This window comes from Myotis davidii, unplaced genomic scaffold (genome assembly GCF_000327345.1).
Source record: "Myotis davidii unplaced genomic scaffold, ASM32734v1 scaffold733, whole genome shotgun sequence".
In the NCBI taxonomy this organism is placed as follows: domain Eukaryota; kingdom Metazoa; phylum Chordata; class Mammalia; order Chiroptera; family Vespertilionidae; genus Myotis; species Myotis davidii.
Window position 1 is genome coordinate 499143 of NW_006284956.1, and position 20247 is coordinate 519389.

The 20247-nt window shown below is 44.3% G+C and overlaps 1 protein-coding gene across 2 annotated transcripts in view; it reads left to right on the plus strand.

Moving 5' to 3' along the window:
* Nucleotides 1-6699: 6699 nt before the first annotated feature.
* APMAP (adipocyte plasma membrane associated protein) overlaps nt 6700-20247 on the plus strand; it is a 55952-nt gene continuing 42404 nt past the window's right edge. The window contains exons 1-2 of one of the 2 annotated variants that reach the window (XM_006755243.2): nt 6700-6811; nt 18792-18908. In XM_006755243.2, the coding sequence (XP_006755306.1) occupies nt 6720-6811; nt 18792-18908 (209 nt within the window). In that variant the 5' untranslated portion in view covers nt 6700-6719. Of the gene's footprint in view, nt 6812-16647; nt 16746-18791; nt 18909-20247 lie in introns of those variants that run through there. The other variant, XM_015558432.1, reaches the window with a different exon arrangement.

The window sequence follows — 20247 nt, forward strand, 5'->3', positions numbered from 1 at the left end:
TTTTGTGATAAGGACTAAGATTTGTTATCTTAGCAACTTTCAAATATGCAATACGGTATTATTAACCAGTCAGTATGCAGTACACTAATCTGTACAGTATATATAAAAGACTAAATGACTGTTCAACTGTCAGCTATGATGCGCAATGACCACCAGGGGGCAGATGCTCAATGCAGGAGCTGCCGAGCTGTGGTGACTTGGCAGCAGTGGTTCTTGGGTGACACATCCCTGAACCAGAGAGGAGGGAGCCCAATTCAGGGGTGTGTCACCCAAGAACCACCCTCTCGAAATCTGGGATTTCTTAGGGGATGTTGGAGAGCTGGTTTCAGCCTGATCCCCGCAGGCCAGGCTGAGGGACCCACCTGATGGAGGGACCCTGCTCACTCTGCAGATGCCCTTTGAGCCACGGCACCACCCCAGGTGCAGCCGGCTGGGGAGGTACCGTGGGAGGTTGGCTCCAGGGTGTGTCTGGCCCATCTTGCCCAGTCCTGCCCCACCAGACACCTTCTAATTAATTTCCTTTCAATGTGCACGAATCCGTGCACTGGGGCAGTAGTATTATTATATTTTTTTTCAGATATGTTCCTGGTTGCTTTTGGTTGGAGGGCTTTAACACTGGGCATGGCATATAAATAATTCCAATGCAGGGGACTAAGTCCTTTAATTCAGGCATGTTCAAAGTGTCTTAGAAACAAAGAATTGTTCTGCTTGAGAAATTAGAGGAATGATTTTCAGTAATGATACTTGAAGTAGGTCCTGAATAATAAAAATGGTTTTGGCAAAGTGGAGGTGAAGGAAAGCTTTATCACAGGGAGAAGGAGTAATATGGACAAAGGCAGGGATGTATAGAATTAGAATTAGCAAGCAATTCTGAGTGTCTGAAACATGGGATTGAGGGAAGGAAGAATAATCTAGACAGGCAGGAAGGGCCAGATCACGCAGTACTGTTAAAGGTGTCCCTGACATAACAGAGGCACTGGTTGTATTTAACAGGGCAGTAAAATGTGGCAATGGCTGAATTATAACCTGGGGTCCCTGCAGACCTGGATTTATAGAACTTTTTACTTCCTTCATGCTGGTTCTTTATCTCTTTTCTTATGGAACAGTCATGTGGGGTTCTAGTGCCATCTAGCACTAAGAACGGTAAAGGCACATTTCTATCAGGAAAGCCTTTGGGTGCAATGGGGAAATTAATTCTTAATATTTAATTTTGCCTTTTCTAGTGATGATATATAGTAACAGGACTTGGCTTCCTCTGCATAGAAATCCTCTTCTCGTTCCCTTCAGCAAATCCTATGAACCTTTCAGCATTTTTATCTGTCAAATGTTCTCACAAGATTATCCTATTCCACTTTAATGCAATTATTGCATTTAAAAAGTTAGCCCAGCTGGCATGGCTCAGTGGTTGAGTGTTGACCTATGAACCAGGAGGTCACAGTTTGATTCCAGGTTAGGGTAAATGCCCAGGTTGTGGGCTTGAACCCTAATTTGAGGTGTTCAGGAGGCAGCCAATCAATGATTCTTTCATCATTGATGTTTCTCTTCCTCGTCCTTCCTCTCTGAAATCAATAAAAATATATTTTAAAATTTACATTTATTATGGTGAGCTGATTAAAGTTGTCTCTCTCCTGAGTTAAATATCCATAAGTGAGCAAGTTTGTCTATGGTTTGCTCACCATTACCTTCCAGCAGACAGCACTGGCTCATTAAAATAGCATTAGAACAAACTGATGATTATGTCATGCTTTTTGCACTTTATTGTTATTTATACCCTGCCTTTATAATTCCAAGGGTAACCTTTCGATATGCTAACTAAAATTTTTTAACATCTACTGAAATTGGTCCAAACACAAGACACAGAAACTCCTAGAAGGAAAGTGATTTATTCAGGTTCCGATCTCCCGAGTAGATGGCAGGCTCATGCCTTAACAACCATCTTAACATCTCAGTAGGCAAAGGGCTTTTATGAAGGGATCCTGGAAAGAGGGGAATTAAAGAATTTTGGTGATGTGCAGTTCCACATTCCAGCTCTTGGGTGCTTTTGGTACTCTCTTTCATGTGTGTCGGTGTCTGGTGTTTTGTTTTGTTTTTCTCTCGGCAGTTTTTATTTCTGGGGATAGGATGTTGCAGCCTGGCCAGCCATCAGCATCTGCTACACTCCTGTGGTTGAGGCCAGTGAAAAGGGGACTCCTGGAACTCCTGTTGCCTATAACATGCTTACATATAGAACTATTAATATTTTAGGCTATCAGTTTTTTGTTAGTATATTCTTATTTTTAATTTTTGGCTAGTTAGCTAATTAAATGTGAGTTGTTTTTTTTAAATATTCTATACCGTGTTACACCACAGCTGAAAGTCTTTTTGTAATTAAGGTTTCATTGAGCCAAAAGCGCTAGCCAAAAGGTGGGTCTTTGAGCATAGAATCTAAACCAGTGGTTCTCAACCTTGGCTGCACATTAGAATCACCTGGGAATCTTGTTAAAATCCTGATTTCTGGGCCTCATCCTCCGGAAAGTCTGTTTCTTTGTTACTAATGTTGTGGCTACACCCCATAACAAAGAAACAGAATTTCCGGAGGACGAGGCCAAGAAATCAGGATTTTAAAAAGATTCCCAGGTGATTCTAATGTGCAGCCGAGGTTGAGAACTAACTGATCTAAACCAACAGGGCTAGCATTGGAAGTGGGGTTCTTGGGATACTGCTGGAATAAGCATTTGTGGAGGCCCCTGTGGGAGGGTGAGATATGGTAGAAAGCTTTATTTCCGTGGAATTACATCCCTTCAGGAAAGCTAGCAGCAGATCAGAGTCTAGTTTCCTTTCCATGTTGAAGCTGGGTCCAGTACAGCATCAAGCTGGTTGTAGTCCATTGGTCCATTGTGTGTGGGGGGCCACAGGAGAATACAGGAGGGTGTGCCCCAAGCCACGAGGGTACCAAAGGTCCTGAAAGCACAGGAGCACAGAGCATAACAGAGTGCGTTTCTTTGTTCAGGGGATGAAATATCCCAAATCTTCTTGCGTTTGCAGTAGCCACGCCCATTTCAGCCCATTGATACTGTTATAATTAACCTATTTACGTATTAGTAACAGGACAGGGGAGGCCAATATTATAGGCATGTCATTTAGGCAGCGTCACCAGGTTGCTAAAGCTTTACACTCCCCAGGGAACCATCAGTACATTCCCCACAGGTCCCTGGGGGAAGGGTCTGGACAGGGAGAAGAATAGACGCATGCCCAGTAAAGTTGGGGTGACCATGGGAAGGTACCTGCCTGTCAGTCCCACCTGGGAACAGGTCATTGGCCAGCGTGGTCACTGCAAGGGTGTGAAATTTGGGATATTAAATCCCCTACACCAAGGATTTTGCCCTCCTGCTTTCTCTTATGCTCTTGGCGTGTTGTGCTTGACTCCTGGCTTGTAGGGCTCTCTTGCCCCTGCTTCCTGGCATTCTCCCATGTGGCCATGGGCCATGTGGACCCCCCGTCCCCCCCAACATACACACGTACATTGGGCTAATGGACTACAACCAACTTGATGCTGAACGGGACCTGGCTGCCACATGGAATGGAATGGAAACTCTGGACACTGGCTTTGCTTCTGGCTCTACTGAAACCCAGCTGCACTTCCTCTATAACTGGACTAAGGGAAATGGGCCATTAGAAATGCAGATTTAATTCTATGGAAACCAAGATCACTCATCCTCGCGGGCTAGTCTCAGAAAATTCTTTTTCTGAGGATATCATAAGGACCCCAGCCCCAGCACCTAGTGAGGAAGAGTTTACCCCAATTTCTCCAATAATACAATGACCTCTGTTCCAAGGTGTGACTGGCAGTAAGCACCTTCGCTAGTCCCCTGAACTTTATTGGGCATGCATCTATCTTCTCTTTGCTCCTTTCCTGTTATTAATAACTAGGTTAATTGCCAGTAGCATGGCTAGGTAGAAAAGACAGCATCTCGATGGTCCCAGAGTTTTGTAAGCATTTTATACATCAAGTAGGGGGAAGGGAGAAGTAAGCGGTAGTATGAAAGAATTTACATGAGTTATAGGCAATGAAGTTGGGGAAGGTGAAACAGGCAAGTTGCCTGGGATAGTTGCAGAGTTGGAATAAAGAAATGTTTGCTCTTGTAGATTGGCTGAGGGTAGCAGTCTGAAAAGCCCTCCTGTAAACAGGTGGGACTCCTGGAGTTAGATGTATGAATGAAAAAAAGAGGCCAAATACTAAACCTGACAAGCTCAGGGGAGGCCTGTGTGGCAGCCATTACAAATTCAGAGACCTACAGTAACCACACAGGATGGTCTGAAAGGAAAACTTTTTTTTAAAAAGTATATTTTATTAATTTTACAGAGAGGAAGGGAGAGGGATAGAGAGTTAGAAACATCAATCAGCTGCCTCCTGCACACCCTGCAACCAAAGTACATGCCCTTGACTGGAATTGAACCTGGGACCCTTCAGTTTGCAGGCTAATGCTCTATCCACTGAGCCAAACCAATTAGGGCTGAAATGAAAACTTTTTAACTAAAAGAGGTTTATGGTGGTAGTCTCGACCTAAGGCAATATTTTTCCCTAACAAAGCTCAATCCTCACCTTAACTAAGCCTGCCTATTGTCTTTTTGTATCTAGGATAACATACCTGGTAAATATGCCTTGGAAATAACAAAGTAATTTTCCTTTTGCTGGACCCCTCAAAGCACAGGCATTGAACCTGCAGAGTGGAGACCAGAAATCTCCTCATTGTATGGTTATCATGCTCATTGTTGACTGTTATCTATTCTGTATTCAACTATGTAAAAGAAGTGTGTGCCTACCATTGTACTGTTTATCCAATCCCAGAGGTCCCCCCATCCATTCTCCCTAATCCATCACCAATGGATTTCATGTAACCCACTTACATCTTTTCTTTTGATTGTAATGTATAAAATAAGGTGCAAAACTACCATTTTTTTTCTGGAGCATTTTCTCAATCTGTTGAGTTTTTGCTTCCCAGCAATTGTCCTCAGTTTGGCTCAAATAAACTCATAAAAATCTCTATACATTTGAACGTTTCTTATGTTGACATTGGTGCCTGGATAAAATAACCCGTGGAAATATCCACCTGGAAATTAATCTGCAATTCCAACAGGCAAAACAGGAATGTGAGAAGTGTTTTGCTAACTGGTCAACATCCATTAACACACTAGCAGTTCTGTCTCTTTCACTCTCCTGCTGTAACTTAATTAGAATTTTTTTCTTATCACTTTCATAAACTTTATCAAATGTCTGTTGTAATCATCACAAAAAGATTTTAATGCTCAACATCTGGCCTTAACCATATGGACAATTTCCAGCCTATTTTCCCCTTAACCAGATCTGCTCAGACAAAGGGAGGGTTGTTGCCCTGCTGTATCTCTGTTACAGGGCAGTGAAAAGCTAGGGAAATCTCAGGGCAAGAAGAATAGGGAAACCGAGACAGGAAAGTTAAAACAAGGCCAACCAGTGTGGGCAATTTGCAGCTGGCTTGTAAATAACAAGCCATTATCTTCCCCAAACCAAGGACACTTGAGAGCTAATGGTTAAAAGCCTCCCTAACCAGAGAATGCAGAAAAGGAGGGGTAAAGATGAAAGAAATAAGGGCAGTTTTACTCCCTAAGCCAGCGGTTCTCAACCTGTGGGTCACGACCCCTTTGGGGGTCCAACGACCCTTTCACAGGGGTCGCCTAAGACCATGGGAAAACACATATATAATTACATATTGTTTTTGTGATTAATCGTTATGCTTTAATTATGTTTAATTTGTATAACAATGAAATTGGGAGTCATCACAACATGAGGAACTTGTATGAAAGGGTCGTGGCAATAGGAAGGTTGAGAACCACTGCAAGCAGAAAAGCCAGCAGTCTCAAGGCTTGGCAAGATAAAATTGCCAGGTGCTTCCCATGAATTCTGGGAAGGCTGTAACAAAGTAAAATAGGACCATGAGAATTAATATGTACCAAAATATTCAGCCGAGGCGCTCTGAAACCTGTAGACAGGAAGGTATATAATGCTTCGGACCCCCACCCAACTCACTCTTCAGATGAGCTGGGAACCCACCTGCGCTTTAGAAGCCCGAGGTCTAGAATTGCTTGCTTCTGTAATAAACTTGCTTGCTTTAATAAAACTGGCTCCATCACAGCGCAATCATCCGGCGTTTTCTCATTTAAATTCATTTATGTGAGAAGACAAGAATTGAGATTGGGGCAGCCCTCTCCCAGTGGCTCAGGTGTCTGTGGGAGGTGCCTCTAACATCTCCGAGAATATGAACTTACTTTTTACGCTGCCTGTAGGAACCCAATAAGCTGCACCAGCCTCTTTACCAACACAAACCACCACACCTCACTGCCCATGTGCACAACAATTGTTGTCATTCACCATCAGAAATGAAATGAAATGAAATGAAATGAAATGAAAGCAGGCAGCGCAGGGGTTGCACCAGGCGGGGCGCGTTTGGGCTCCCGAAGCCCAAGGCCAAGGCGCTCACTCTGGACTGCAGGCCCCCCGGGAGGCGGGGAACCAGCACCCTGGCCGCTGGAAAGCGCCTGGAAGGCCCACTGAGTGACAGCCAGGAGGCAGGAAGGGGCGGGGTCAGAGTGCGTAGCTGGGGCCCGCGGGCCAGGAAGGGGCGGGGCGCGGCCGCCCTCGAAGCCCGCGTTCTGGCGTTTTTCCGTTTCGGTGCCCGCGGTCAGGCGGCGGTGACAGTTCCAAAATGAGCGAGGCGGCTGGGCTCCGGCAGCGCCGGCCCCCGCGGCCGCCGGTCGTCACGGACGACAGCCAGACCCCGGAGGCCCAGGATGGCAGGTAGGCCCGGCCCCCAAGCGTGAGGATAGCCGTGACAGCAGCCGGGTACACGCGGTGCCAACGCGCGGCATGCGCCCGTGTCGGGTATTCCCTTTGGCAACACTCACCTTACAGGGAGGAAACAGGCTCCGTCCAAGCGGATGCCCCTGCCGGGTCCTGGAGGCTTTGGGCCCCCTCTGCGCTCTGTCACTGCGGTGTCCCAGGCTCCGGGTTCGAGGCCGCCACGCACCGCACCTGCCCCGCCCGCCCCCGCTTCCAGAGCGGTGGTGTCCTCGCCTTCCCCTCGCTCCCCTTCCTCCGCGCGCTGTCCTTCCAGTTGGCTCACCCGGTCCCCGGGGAGAGCCGCCGGGCCCCTGCCCTGCGTCCTCCTGGCCCCGCGCTCTCACCGTCCCGCAGGGGGTTCGAGAAGACGTCCGGTCGCCCCCGGAGGTCCAGCTCGCGCGGGCTGTCCTCTGCACCGGGCCCTCCTAGCTGGCGACCCGTCCTCACCGAGGAGCAGAGAGGGCAGAGCTCAGAAGTGACTTGGATCGGCAATTATTTTGTGAGAATTCAGCTTTGCAGATTTTCCCCGATACGGACGGAGAAGCATAGGAAACGGTAGCGGTTGATGCCTGATGGAAGAAATATCAGATTTTGGCCTTTGCTTCATTCTCTCAACCTTCTAGAATTTAAGCATGCTGTGTTTTGTTAACCACCAACGGAAGCATGATCCTCAGACATCTGTCTATTTTAGTATAAAATAAACTTCCGTTTTTTGTTTTTATTAATTTTGTGTCCCGAGTCTCACAGCTTTGAATATTTTGGTATTCAAGCGGCTCTAGATAGATCGAGCTGAAAGTCGTGGAACGGATTGACTTGTAGGTCGAGAGAAATAATGGAGATATTTATTGGTGTGTGCCAAGGGGTGTGGTACATACTGAACGAGGGGCAGGTTTGGCCGGGACACACTGAATTTACTCACTGATGAGGATAAGAGGAACACCTTGGAAGGAGAGCTATAGCAGAGGGGACTGCTTGGGCTCTAGAAAGGCGATTCGATGAGAATACTTTCTGGTGATATCTGACTTCTGGGCTCAGTGGAAAGCAGGGGATAAAACAGAGTTCTGACTGTAGCGTCACTAACCATCCTGGTTTTCCCTGGACTCAGAGACTTCCAAGGACGCAGGACTTTCAGTGCTAACCTTGGCAGACCAGGACACGGTGGTCATCATACTGGCTGTGGACATAGTGAAGCCATCCTCTGCTGATGACCGAGGAGCCTTTTAGAATGTTCATGAAAGGACTGGGAAACCATATATATCTCTAATGGTCTCTTTCATAGTGAGTTTTTGTCAGCCATCTTCCTTTCTACATTTATTATCATAACTAGAGGCTTGGTGCATGACATTCGTGCACTTGGCTTAGCCCGGCCTGTGCCCTTTAGCAGTTTAGGAGCCACTGCGCTCACCAGCCATCAGCCAGGCTTGTGGCTGAGTGGCACTGCCCCTGTAAGAGTGCACTGACCACCAGGGGGCAGCTCCTGTATTGAGCATCTGCCCCCTGGTGGTCAGTGCACATCATAGCGACCAGTCGTTCCACTGTTTGGTCAATTTGCATATTGCCCTTTTATTATATAGGATACTATAGTTGTTTTTTAAGAATTATTTTGTCATGGGATTCTTTTCTTTTGTGGTCATTTTAAAATAGCTCATCTAATTGTCTTCTTGATTACCTTAAAAGTTGACTATTCATCACAAGACAAAAAAAGCATTGAGCATAATGGGTGAAGTAAAGGGATCTGAAGGAAGTAGAAATGTGACAGCTATAAAATAAACTTTATATGTGCTAAACAGGATCAAGAAAACCTTGGAAGATACATTATTCAATTAACAGAAGTAGGACAATAGATTTTAGTGGATGGGACATCTAGCAATACCTTGGCTAACTTCTGATTCTTGGCATGAAAGGTGATGTTAGCTCTTTCACTGATGGAGGTCATTGAGGTCTGTGTGAGTGAAGTGGTTTACACGAAGTTATAGAGTATTGGAGTCAAAAGAAATGAAAATGAATGAAGAAGTATAGAATTGGCAGCTAGGTAATGATTGACAAGCATATTCTGTGTTTGAACTATGATGAGGAATGAGGAATACAGTCATTAAATTCATTTATTCAGTGTGGAACATAGCACTTTAAAATATCATTGCTGCCCTAACTGGTTTGACTCAGTGGATAGAGCGTTGGCCTGCGGACTAAAGGGTCCCAGGTTCGATTCTGGCCAAGGGCATGTACCTTGGTTGAGGGTACATCCCCAGTGGGGGGTGTGCAGGAGGCAGCTGATTGATGTTTCTAACTCTCTATCCCTCTCCCTTCCTCTCTGTAAAAAATCAATAAAATATATTAAAAAAATAAAATACCATTACTAAGCACTTTAAAATACCATTGCAAGCTTATAATTAGTATTATTTGGCATCAATTTCCCCAGGTGCTTCAGAAACTTTATTGTTAGAATGATTGTAATATTCCTTCCCTTTTGAAACATATTCCTTCCCTTTTGAAACATATTTTTGTCTGGGAAGAAAGAATAGCTGTCTTATGTCCAAAAATAACTGTTTAGGACTGAAGAGTGAATACATTGAAGATTTAATAGCTATTTTTTTTAAAGCTTTTTCTTCTTCTTTTTATTAGAATATATTTTTATTGATTTCAGAGAGGAAGGGAGAGGGAGAGAGAGATGAAAACATCAATGATGAGAGGGAATCATTGATTGCTTGCCTCCTGCATGCCCCCCACTGAGGATCAAGCCCACAACCTGGGCATGTGCCCTTGATTGGAATCGAACCCAGGACCCTTCAGTCCTCAGGCTGATGCTCTATCCACTGAGCCAAACCAGCTAGGGCTCAATGGCTTTTCCTAAATGATTTTAAAACTAATTACATATCTCTACTTGGTCAATTTTCCTTTTTAAGACTGAAGAGTGAGCCTGGCCCGTGGGGCTAAGTGGTTGAGTGTCGACTATGCACCAAGAGGGCACTGGTTTGGTTCCTGATCAGGGTACATGCCCGGGTTGCAGGCTCAGTTCCCAGTAGGGAGTGTGCAGGAGGCAGCGATTGATATTTCTTTCTCATTGATGTTTCTATCTCTCTATTCCTCTTCCTTTCTCTCTCTCAAATCAATAAAAGCATATTTAAAAAAAAATGACTGAAGAGTGAGAGAAGCAGTGTGGAGAAACAGATAGGGCTGTATAAAGTCATGAAGCCATAGGGATTTAGGAATCTGGAGTTTTCTTCTCAGCCCTCCCCCTGTGTCGATAAGTGTTGTCAAGGGGTTCTTTTAACTTCTTTGTTATTTTCAATGCTAATATGAAGACATTTACAATCTAGGAGCCCTAGTATAAAGGAATGTGAAAAACAAACACATTTAAGGCGCAGTTACTCAAACAGACAGACTTTGTTGCTGATTGACTTTCTCAGTTTCTAGAGATCACTTGACACCTGGGGTTCTGGTCCCACATAGATTTGGGGCTCACAGGTTTCCCACAAAAATCACGGGTTTTTTTATTCACAGGGTCAGTGGGTCAGGACTTCAGTCCATTACTCGAGGCTCTGATATTCTGTGTGCAGAAGGGGTTAGAGAACGCCTTTCATATTTGGCTGGTGAAAGTACAGGATTGTGTAAATTGTGGTTGAGCCAACAGTAATTGCATTACTGTAATCGTTCTCTGGCACTTACAGACTGTAGGAAATTTCAGGCTCAAGAGATTGGGGCAAACAAGTTGATTTCCCAAACTGTACCTGGGAAGGAAATTGTCAGCTCTCCTGAATGTGTCAGCACAGACAGGGAAGGGGAGTATGATGGGTTTTGTCAGTAGAAATGGATAGGGATAAGTGGGGCGTCCTTTATTTAAGTTACCATAATGAAGGAGTGCAGAGGCAAGGGGCACACCTGGAGGAAAGGCAGAATTGAAGTTGACTGTGAGTTTGCAGGAACCAGTGAGATGGATCTGGCAAAAAGTTAATGAACTTGGGGATAAAATAAAGTGTGCCTAGAGCATGGGTACAGAAATCACTGCAAGGAACTCTGCACCAGTCAGGGGCTCAGATGCCTCCAGAGAGCTGCAGTCCTGGTACCTACCATTTTCTGAGAGCTTTTTGTGTTTCAAGCCTTGGTCTTAGCATCAGTCACAGTGATTTTTGTACCAACCGGACGTGGTACTGTCTGCAGCAAGTGTGAGGCTGGGGAGAGCAGAGTGTGTGCTTGTCTAAAGATTGGAAACCCTGTGCGGCCGCCCTGCAACTTTGGGTTTCGTAGGGCCAGATCTGCCGCCTTTTCAAGAGAAGCTGGAAACCATATTTTTCTGTGAAATCCTTTACTTTTTAGTTTTGTCAGCTAAAGCCATTTTGTGGAGTGATCATTTTTGGTTAAATTAGAGCTTTCCTTGAGTTGTGGGCACCACATTTTATGGGAGACATTGACAAACTCTGAAAAAACCAGAAAAGAGAATGTTCTGTAAGCCCCACCATCTGAGGAGCTCCAGTAGGACTGGGGATACTTTGCTTGGAGACGAGAGAACTGAGGATGGTGTGACTTCAGATATCAGTTCTAGGGAGGGCTGTCTAGGAGGGCAAGGGTTTGTTGCTTCCCAGAGTAGAACTGAGACCAACCAGTGTAAGCAAGGGGGAAAGTGTGTTTCTCAGAACATGTTGCATGAGATGACATGAGCAGCGAAGGTTCTTGAGCCAAAGGATTAGGGAAGTGCTCTCTGTTCTGCCTTTGGACATTGACCATGCATGCTGGCAGGTGCTACTCTGGTCTGCAGGGTTCTGTGGGATCTGCCCATGGCAGTGGGCCTGACCTGTTCGAGCAGCTTCCCCTCACTCAACTGTGCCTCAAACTCCCTGTTTTGGTTATTGTGGTCAAGGCTTGGGAATGGAGACTTTAAGTTAATGCCTAAAGCATGTATGCTTTACTCATATGCCAAGTGCTTGTTGAGTGCTACTGGGTTTCCTCTGCTTGCATTGCTTTGTCCCAGATACTGTGGAACCTCATGCTGTTGAGCATTCTTAAAAACGTTACTTTATACTCTGTTTCTGATGAATTGTTTGCCTCCATTTCATTTAGCTCTTTTTGAAGGGATTCCTTCTGTCATTTCAGGCCTGTTTCTTTGTTTCCCCATTTTTGCTTTTTCTTTGGATTTGTTTATATGCATTGTATAGCGATGGCCCCCAATCTTGGTGGTTTGGTTCTCTGTCCTGGGTGTCTTGCGGGATGCAGAGGTGTAATCTCCTTTGTCTTCTGAGCTCTAGAAATGTCCCTTGTGCAGGTTACGTGGGCCCTCCTGTTGTAATTAGGTATTAATTGTTGTTGTCCCGTTCATGTGTGCTCAGCCCTTGGTCTGGTTGACTGTGAGGCTTAACCTTGACACATCATGCCAACTGTTATACAGGTGCTGACAGAACAAAATAACACAAAACAAGACTAACCCAAAAACAACATGAGAAAATAACAAACCACCACCACCACCAAAAACAATACAAAAGAATAAGAATACAAACAAACAGAAAAAAAATAATACTAAATGACAAGAGACCAAAAGAATTAGAGAAGGAAAAAACCCACAAAAAATAGAATATCAAAGAAAGGAAGAAAAGAAAAAAAAAAGAATAAAAAAGTAAAGAAAAAAAAGAAATGAACTATTAGTAAATTTTAAAAAGTAATAATAATGAATAAAATAAAATATAAAATAGGAAAAGAAAAGTGGGAAACAAAATAAAAAAGAAAACAGAAAGGGAAAATAGAATAAGAGAAGGAAAGAGAGAAATAAGAGATGTGAAAGAAAATAGAGAAGAAAAATTAAAATATGAAATAAGAAAAGAAAGGAAATTAAAAATAACACACATATACAAACATAGACAACACCCCCCAAAATGGAGTTCCTCTTTGCAGATTTTAATGCCGACTGTGTTTGCCCTTTGGATCTGCTATTTTTGGAGGTCACTGGATTTTGCTCTAGTGTTGCCTGAGGCTGGGCACTTGTTATGCCAGGCTGGGGCCTCCTAGGAGGTCCTCTGGTGCAAGCTATTGTCAGTTGCTGTCCCTGCCTGGCCTTTGGTAACCTGAAGCTTAGCAAGTCAAAGCCCCAAGCCGTCTGGCAGGTGGGGCCTCTGGAGCCCAAGGGCTGGGTCTACCTGAGGTCACACCCCTTGAATGTCCCTGCTCTGAGTTGCTCTCCCTTCTCCCACAGAACTGCACTCTGTGGAGGCAGTTTAATCAGGCACAGGTTGGGGATAGTACCCTTAACCTATAGACGGGGTGGTGGGTGTTTCCTCTCCTTTCCAGGGCTGAGCTGGCTGAACTCCCTGGGGAGATTGGATGTACCTGCTTCCCCACAATGCAGCCATAGCCGCACATGTCCATGTATCTCCAGATAGAAGCCTATCTGAAAAACACAGTCGCAATACCTCAGCTCTGGCTCCCTGGTACCCCCTTGCTGCCACACCAAGTAGTAGGAGATAAAAAAAATAATCAGCTCTGCTTGGCACTTCATTCTCTTGCATGGCCAGCCTGGCGCTGGGCAGAGCCTCTAGCCAGGCTCCAACTGGGCCAAATAGCCAAGACCTCTGCACTATCATACGGAACAGTACGGGCTCAGATTTCCAGCCCAGCACTGCTCCCCTCTGCCTTGGATCACAGGATGGGCAGACGGAAGAGCTCTGCACATGGTGGCTGGAGGGTCACCATGCTTTCTCATTGGGCAAGATCAATCCTCTTTCCTAAGCCACAGAGACTAGCCCCTGTCTGGCTCTCTGCCCAAGGTTCTTCCAGAGAATAGAGGGCCCCTCGGTGTCACTTTTGGGTGCACCAATCAGATCCCTCTGCTGGCCCCAAGCTCTGCTGCCTCACTCTAGTAGTCCTCGATTGGAGTGAACATTCAGGCTGGTGTGTAACAAAGAAATCATTATTTGCCTGGTATGGTGTGGTCTGGGTCTCCTAGGTGTACTGAATCCCCACTGAGTCCCACTTTCAACACTACACAGGCTCCCCCTCCCTTCTCTTGTCACTCTGGCTGAGACCTCACACTTCCAGGAGATAAGGCTACACTGCTGCAATATCCCTTTTGCTTCCCAGCTGTGTACCTGTGCAGGTTGGCTCACCCTCTCCTCATCTCCTTCTACCTTTTCTCTGAGTTCCCTGCCCTCAGTATTTCAGATCAGCTATACGTCATCTGCTTTTTCTGGATGAACACTCTGCAATTTAGCTACAAGTCTGGTCCGGTGTTGGGAGCAAGCGGATGAAGCTTCCAGCTACTCTGCAGCCATCTTCCAGAACTTTTCAATAGAGGCTAGCTGATGGTTAGCCAGTGAGGTGTTGATAGACTTCTCTCACTGGGGAGGAAGTTAGATAAGGTTGGTGGTGACCAGTTTGTTGCACTATTAAGATGGTATTACCTAGATCTCTGGCAAGGATGGGCCATGTGGGACACAGGTCATTGTCCCAGACCTCTGGCTGCCTTTCTAATTATAAGCACTGTTGCTTTCAGTCCTGGCTTGACTTTTTTATTTTATTTTTGGAGATAGTGAGCCTTTTACCATTGTGTGAAGAAGGGGCAACCAAATATTTAAGCAGGGTGTCACAGGCTTTAAATCAGATTACTACTAAATTTAGATGAAAAAGATGTAAACTGCAGTGTGGTAAAGGACAGTTGACTACAGGAGTCTAAGACGAATAGCAGGATTCTGTTTTACGTAGAATCATAATAGCCGAGGAAAAGGTAAAGTAGCCCTGTGGTGACATTGAACAGTTCCCCCAAGGGACTGTTCCTCTGCTAGGATGGGGAAGGGTGATTACATCAGCCTCCTTTACGACAGGGACCCTACCAGAATGCCATGTGGTCAGCACTCACCTCTGACAGGCACCTATCTTTGCCATTTGTCTCTCTTTTGGGAGTCTGCTTTTTTTAGAAAAAAATATTTTTATTGATTTCAGAGAGGCAGGAAAAGGGAGAGAGAGAAAGAAACATCAACGATGAGAGAGAATCATTGACTGGCTGCCTTCTGGGGTACCAGCCTGCAACCTGGCCTTGACCAAGAATCAAACTGTGACTTCCTGGTTCATAGATCGATGCTCAAATTGGCCAGGCAGGGATTCTGCTTTTAAAAGAGCCACACAAAGTCTTTGCTGTCATTTTTACTTATGAGTAGTTATTTCCATTGTGTTGAAAGACTTTAGGCCACTTAAAGGAAATCACTTGAACCCTGGCTGGGTGACTCAGTTGGTTGGAGCATTTTCCATGCACTAAAAGGTTGTGGGTTCAATTCCTGTTCGGGACACATACTCAGATTGCAAGTTTGATCATTGGTCAAGATGTGTACAGGAGTCAACCGATCGATGTTTTTCCTCTCACATTTCTCTCTCTCTCTCTCTCTCTCTCTCTCTCTCTCTCTCTCTCTCTCTCAAAATTGGTGAAAAACATATCCTCAGGTAAGGATTTTTTTTAAAAGGGCATGGATGCTGTCAAATTGATTTCTAGAATCATGAGACAAGGAGTGTTCTGCCCTTCCTCTCTATCTCTCAAATAAATAACATATCCTTGGGTGAAAACTAAAAAAAAAAAAGGAGAAAATCGCTTGAGTTACAGATTGTCCCAGCCTCTGTAGTGGCAGTTTGCATAGTTGAGTCGCTGACTTAAATACTGGCTAGGCTGTTGTTTTTTTTTAAACCTCTCTGAGATATAATCACATACCATAAAATCTACCCATTTAAATTGTTTTACGGTTTTTGGTACATTCACAGAGTTTTGTAATAATCATTGCAATCTAAGTTTAGAATATTTTCATCACTGTTAAATTTTTAAAAAAACTGAGGTGAAATTTATGTAATGTAAAGTTACCCTCAGAGTGTACAGTTCAGTGATGTTTAGTGTTGGACAATCACCAGCTCTCTAGTTTCAAAACCTTTCCATCACCCCATAAGAACATCTTACACCCATTAGGTAATCACTCCCCATTTCCCCTTCCCACCAGAATGTCCATCAGCCTTCCTGTGCCTGACAGGCTGCGTTGCTACTGGCTTAGCGTCAGACCTGGCACTCAGTCATGTTCTTCCAGTTCTGACAGTGGTCTGCGGCCAAGCTCCTCGCGCTTCTCTGTCCACTTCTCTTGTTTGTAAAGTGGAGAGAGACACAATCCCTCTAGCTACCCAGGTAAAGCACATTGCATGGCACGTCCTTATTGTCATGTATCGTGACTTTTGTCATGGTCCTTACTCCTTTCCTGCCGAGGACTCTCAGGTTGCATTAGCCTGCTGTTGTGTGGGTTCATAGCTGATTTGTGCCAGACATGCATGCTCACACACTGTAATCTTGTACCCTTGATTGGCATCAGTCACCTTAGAAGAAGGTTGTGTGGCCCTGGGGTTTGGAGACAGGTTGGGAGAGAGGGGTTATCTGCTTTTTGTCCTTCCTGGCTACCTGTCCTCTTCCAGGAGCCTGGGTTCTTTCAGCCTCTTCCTACGGGGTCGGTAGGACTGGACCACCTCCTTTCCCAGCTAGCAGAAGGGGTAAAGGCCGACAACATGGCATCTTACCTGGCCAGTGGCAGTTCTGAATCCTGTATGACTGAAGAGAAGGAAATTAGGAGCAAAATTTGTTTTTCCTTTTATTAGATGGAAAATGGCAAAGGGGAAATGTCAAAAGGAAATAAGAACTGGTTAGCACTGTGCCCTAAGCTGTCCTGCTCTCGGGGAGAAAGTAGGAAGAAGAAACAGGCTGCATCTTCAAGTTTGCTTGGAAATGTTCTCAGCTGAATGTCCTGGTTCATCATTTACAAGTTCTGCTTTTCACACCCCTGCAGGAAACAATCCAACCAAGCGTCTGCCATCATTAACAAGGACCTGCTTCCCTCCAGTTTCCAACTTATTTCTGACATCCTTTGGAGCCATCACGAGCAGTGCCTCCAATGTCCGTATTTCTGCCCACAGTCTATTATTGACAATTGAGGTGTTCTCTCCTATGATGTCTGTTTCTCTACCATGCTCCTCATTCACTTCTTTCTGAGCACTTGATAGCCAGGTCTTTGGCATCCATGTTTCTACTAACAGTGTCTTTAAGAAAATCTAGACTTTTTCCATCCTGCTTCTCAGAATTCTTCTATTTTCTACCCATAGCCCAATTCCAAAGCTACTTCCCTATTTTAAGTATTTGTTATAGCAGCGTCTCATTTCCAGATAATAAAGTTAGTTTAATGAGAAAAATGTATTAGTTTTCTATGGCTCTGGTGACAACTGACCACATACTTAGTAACTTAAACAACACATTGGTTATCTTAGAGTTCTGGAGGCCACAAGTCCTGGGCAGGCCACCTGGCTGAAATCCAAATGCTGCAGGGCCGTTCTCCTTTGTGAAGGCTCTAGGGCAGCGGTTCTCAAACTGTGGGTCGCGACCCCTTTGGCGGTTGAACGACCCTTTCACAGGGGTCTCCTAAGACCATCCTGCAAATCAGATATTTATATTACGATTCATAACAGTAGCAACATTACAGTAATGAAGTAGAAACAAAAATAATTTTATGGTTGAATCACAACATGAGGAACTGTATTTAAAGGGCCAGAAGGTTGAGAACCACTGCATTAGGGGGTAACCTTTTCCTGCCCACTCAGATTGTTGGCAGAATTCAAACACTTTACAGTCCTGTTGTTCCAAATGTCTGTAAGGTGACATGAAAGCCTTTCCTTCACTCCTTTTTCTTTTAGTCCCTTTGCTTTTTATTTCCACCTACCCCTATAGAAACAGAATGGCTTATTTTATTTTCTGCGTTTAATAAAATCATGCATGTTCAGACTGGGCAAGACTTGGAGATTCCCCGCCCCAATACCCCATTACACAGAGGTGAGCCTATGGGCTTTGGGTGAAGAAACCCACGTATAATGGCTTGGCTGGTTGTTGGGGAATTGGGACTGGCATCCAGGCACCCACATTTCTACAGGTTTATGCAACAAAAGATCACCCTGTCAAAAATCAAGCAAAACACTCCCCTTAAATCATTTGTTAGGTGTGAGTCTTGATTTTTTTTCATTAACTCACTTTTTTTTTTTTTAATAGAAAAAGATTCTCCATCGTAGGAGCTCATGATTTTATTTGCTTTAAGTTAATCTTAGCATCAAGTGTTCAGTAAATTTGGATGCACTTAAGCAAGTAATGATTTTGTAAAGTTTATTTAGTAGCAAGAGGCTAAATGTGCTCACTTTTTTACCAAATGAATGATGTATGTGAGGATCGTTTGGGAGAAATTTTAATCACTGTTGGTCATTTGTCCAAAAATGTAATGCGAGATTCCCAAGGCAACTTTCAGCTCTTCCCAGGGCTTTAGGAGTGTGTCCTTGGACTTGCAATTTTATAGATTCTTTGTAAACAACTGTCAGTGTCTGTCAGACTCTTTAGGGTGGAAGAGCTGGGATTACCTTTTCAGTTCTTAAGAACGTGATCAGCAAATGACTGGGGAATTGGTGCTCAGGAAATTGTTTTCCTTCTTCTCCTTCATGAATTCGTTTCTGTTTCTTTTATTCACAGAACATGAGAATCTTAGGGACACCATACTGAGTGTTGCTGCTTTGAATCCTTGCACCAGGAAGCTGTGGCTTTTGGGAAACACTTGTCTTCTCTGTAGATGAGTGTGTCTCCCTTCCTTTATTGCAACTCTTTATTCCCATTACTTTTTGTGTTCATCAATGCTGCGCGTTTTCCTTCGTTACAACTCCTAGAGGATTCAAGATACAGCCTCTCTTACTATCTGGAAAATAACTGATAAGAGTGCCTCACACATCTGGGGGAAAAAAGAAACGGCAAAAGCATGTTTGCCAATCCCGGTAAACAGCACTGAAGTTTCATCACATGCCACTGAAGTCAAGGGCCTCGTGGTGGGGACACTGGGTGAGAGGCTCGCCCCTGCTTGAAGGACTTTAAAACCAGCCGAGCTGATTGCCTTTGTACATATTTCATTTCTGGCAGCTCCTTTAGCGGCAGAGTTTTCCGAGTGACCTTTTTGATGCTGGCTGTTTCCTTCACCGTTCCCCTGCTCGGAGCCATGATGCTGCTGGATTCCCCCATAGATCCACAGCCTCTCAGGTGAGCTACCCAGCAATTTTTGGGAGTGATGGCTTAGCAAAATATAATAGGCTGGGATGATTCCTAGAGTAACTAAACCAGTCTGACCTGAAAGGTAAGTTATTAGGAGAAATAGAAATTTGTGATGTTTTGTGGCCTCCATTTTATGTTGAATTATGTTTCACAGAATATATGCATGGTATTGTCCATGTTATTGTTTCAAAAATAAAACTGTACAAACAAAAAACAAAAATCAGAAAAACCCCAAATGAGAGAAGCTTAAGTCTTAGACACAGTTAGTCTGAATTCATATGAAGTGACAAAGACATACACAAACAAAGGTTAAATTTAAGTTACCTTGTGTAAGTTTTATAAATAACTTACTTAAAAAAACAACTTGTAATTAGTCACCTCTTTTTCCTAAGTTCCCTTTCATCTTTGGGGATCTGTGAATAATGCAGTCCATTATAACTTGAAAAAATAGTATACACCTGGGGAATCCCATGAAATGTATTCACATTTTTAATTATAGTAACACTGAGCCAGGCTCCTATTGATGTGATTGATGATGTTGATGTCAAGGTGGTGTAAGAGGGTTGTGCAGTCTGGTTCAATAAGTTTCTTTTTTTTCCCTTGCAACTGCCCAGAGGGTTGAGCTTTCTGGAGTTTATTTTAACTGAGCTAGGCCATGTAAGATTTTAAAAACTTCAGAAAGAACCACATTGTACTATAGAGTAAATATAACATCTATAACTATAATGTGTTGGTGTTTTGTAAATAAAACTTAAGGTTTTATTTTGAATTCAGTTCACTAAAAACATATTCAGCACTAGTATGCTAGAGGCGGGTATCAAATACAAAGAGGACACAGTTTTGACCTTAGATTGATAAATGTGTAGAAGAGTCAACTTTTTGTTGTTGGATTTAGAATTGGTAAAGGTACATGGTGTTGTGAAAACACCATTAGCTTGTGTAAGATTGAGAAAGCGGGGAGGCTGGGCACTGTAGACCCATAAGTATGTTTGCTCTGTAATTCCTGGTGTGCCAGTGTTTCCTTGCACGTGCCTTTCCTCCTAAGGGCATGCTGGGAGTTCTCTCTGAGGGGGTTCTAGGACACTTTGAGGGGAGGGGCCTCTTTCTTGCTAACCCCTCTCAACATGTGGAAGGATATGGCTCAGCCCATCCCAAATAGAAACTGACCTGACTTTATTCAGTTGGCAAGGTGAGGAAATGAACTGTGTCCACAGTGGGCATCAAAATCTGGGCTGGGGAGCTAGTCTTGGGAAAGACGAGGAAAGTGGAGAGAGCAGGTAAAGATGGATTTTCTGAGCTGGAGTGGGAGGGATGGAGTGTGGAAAGA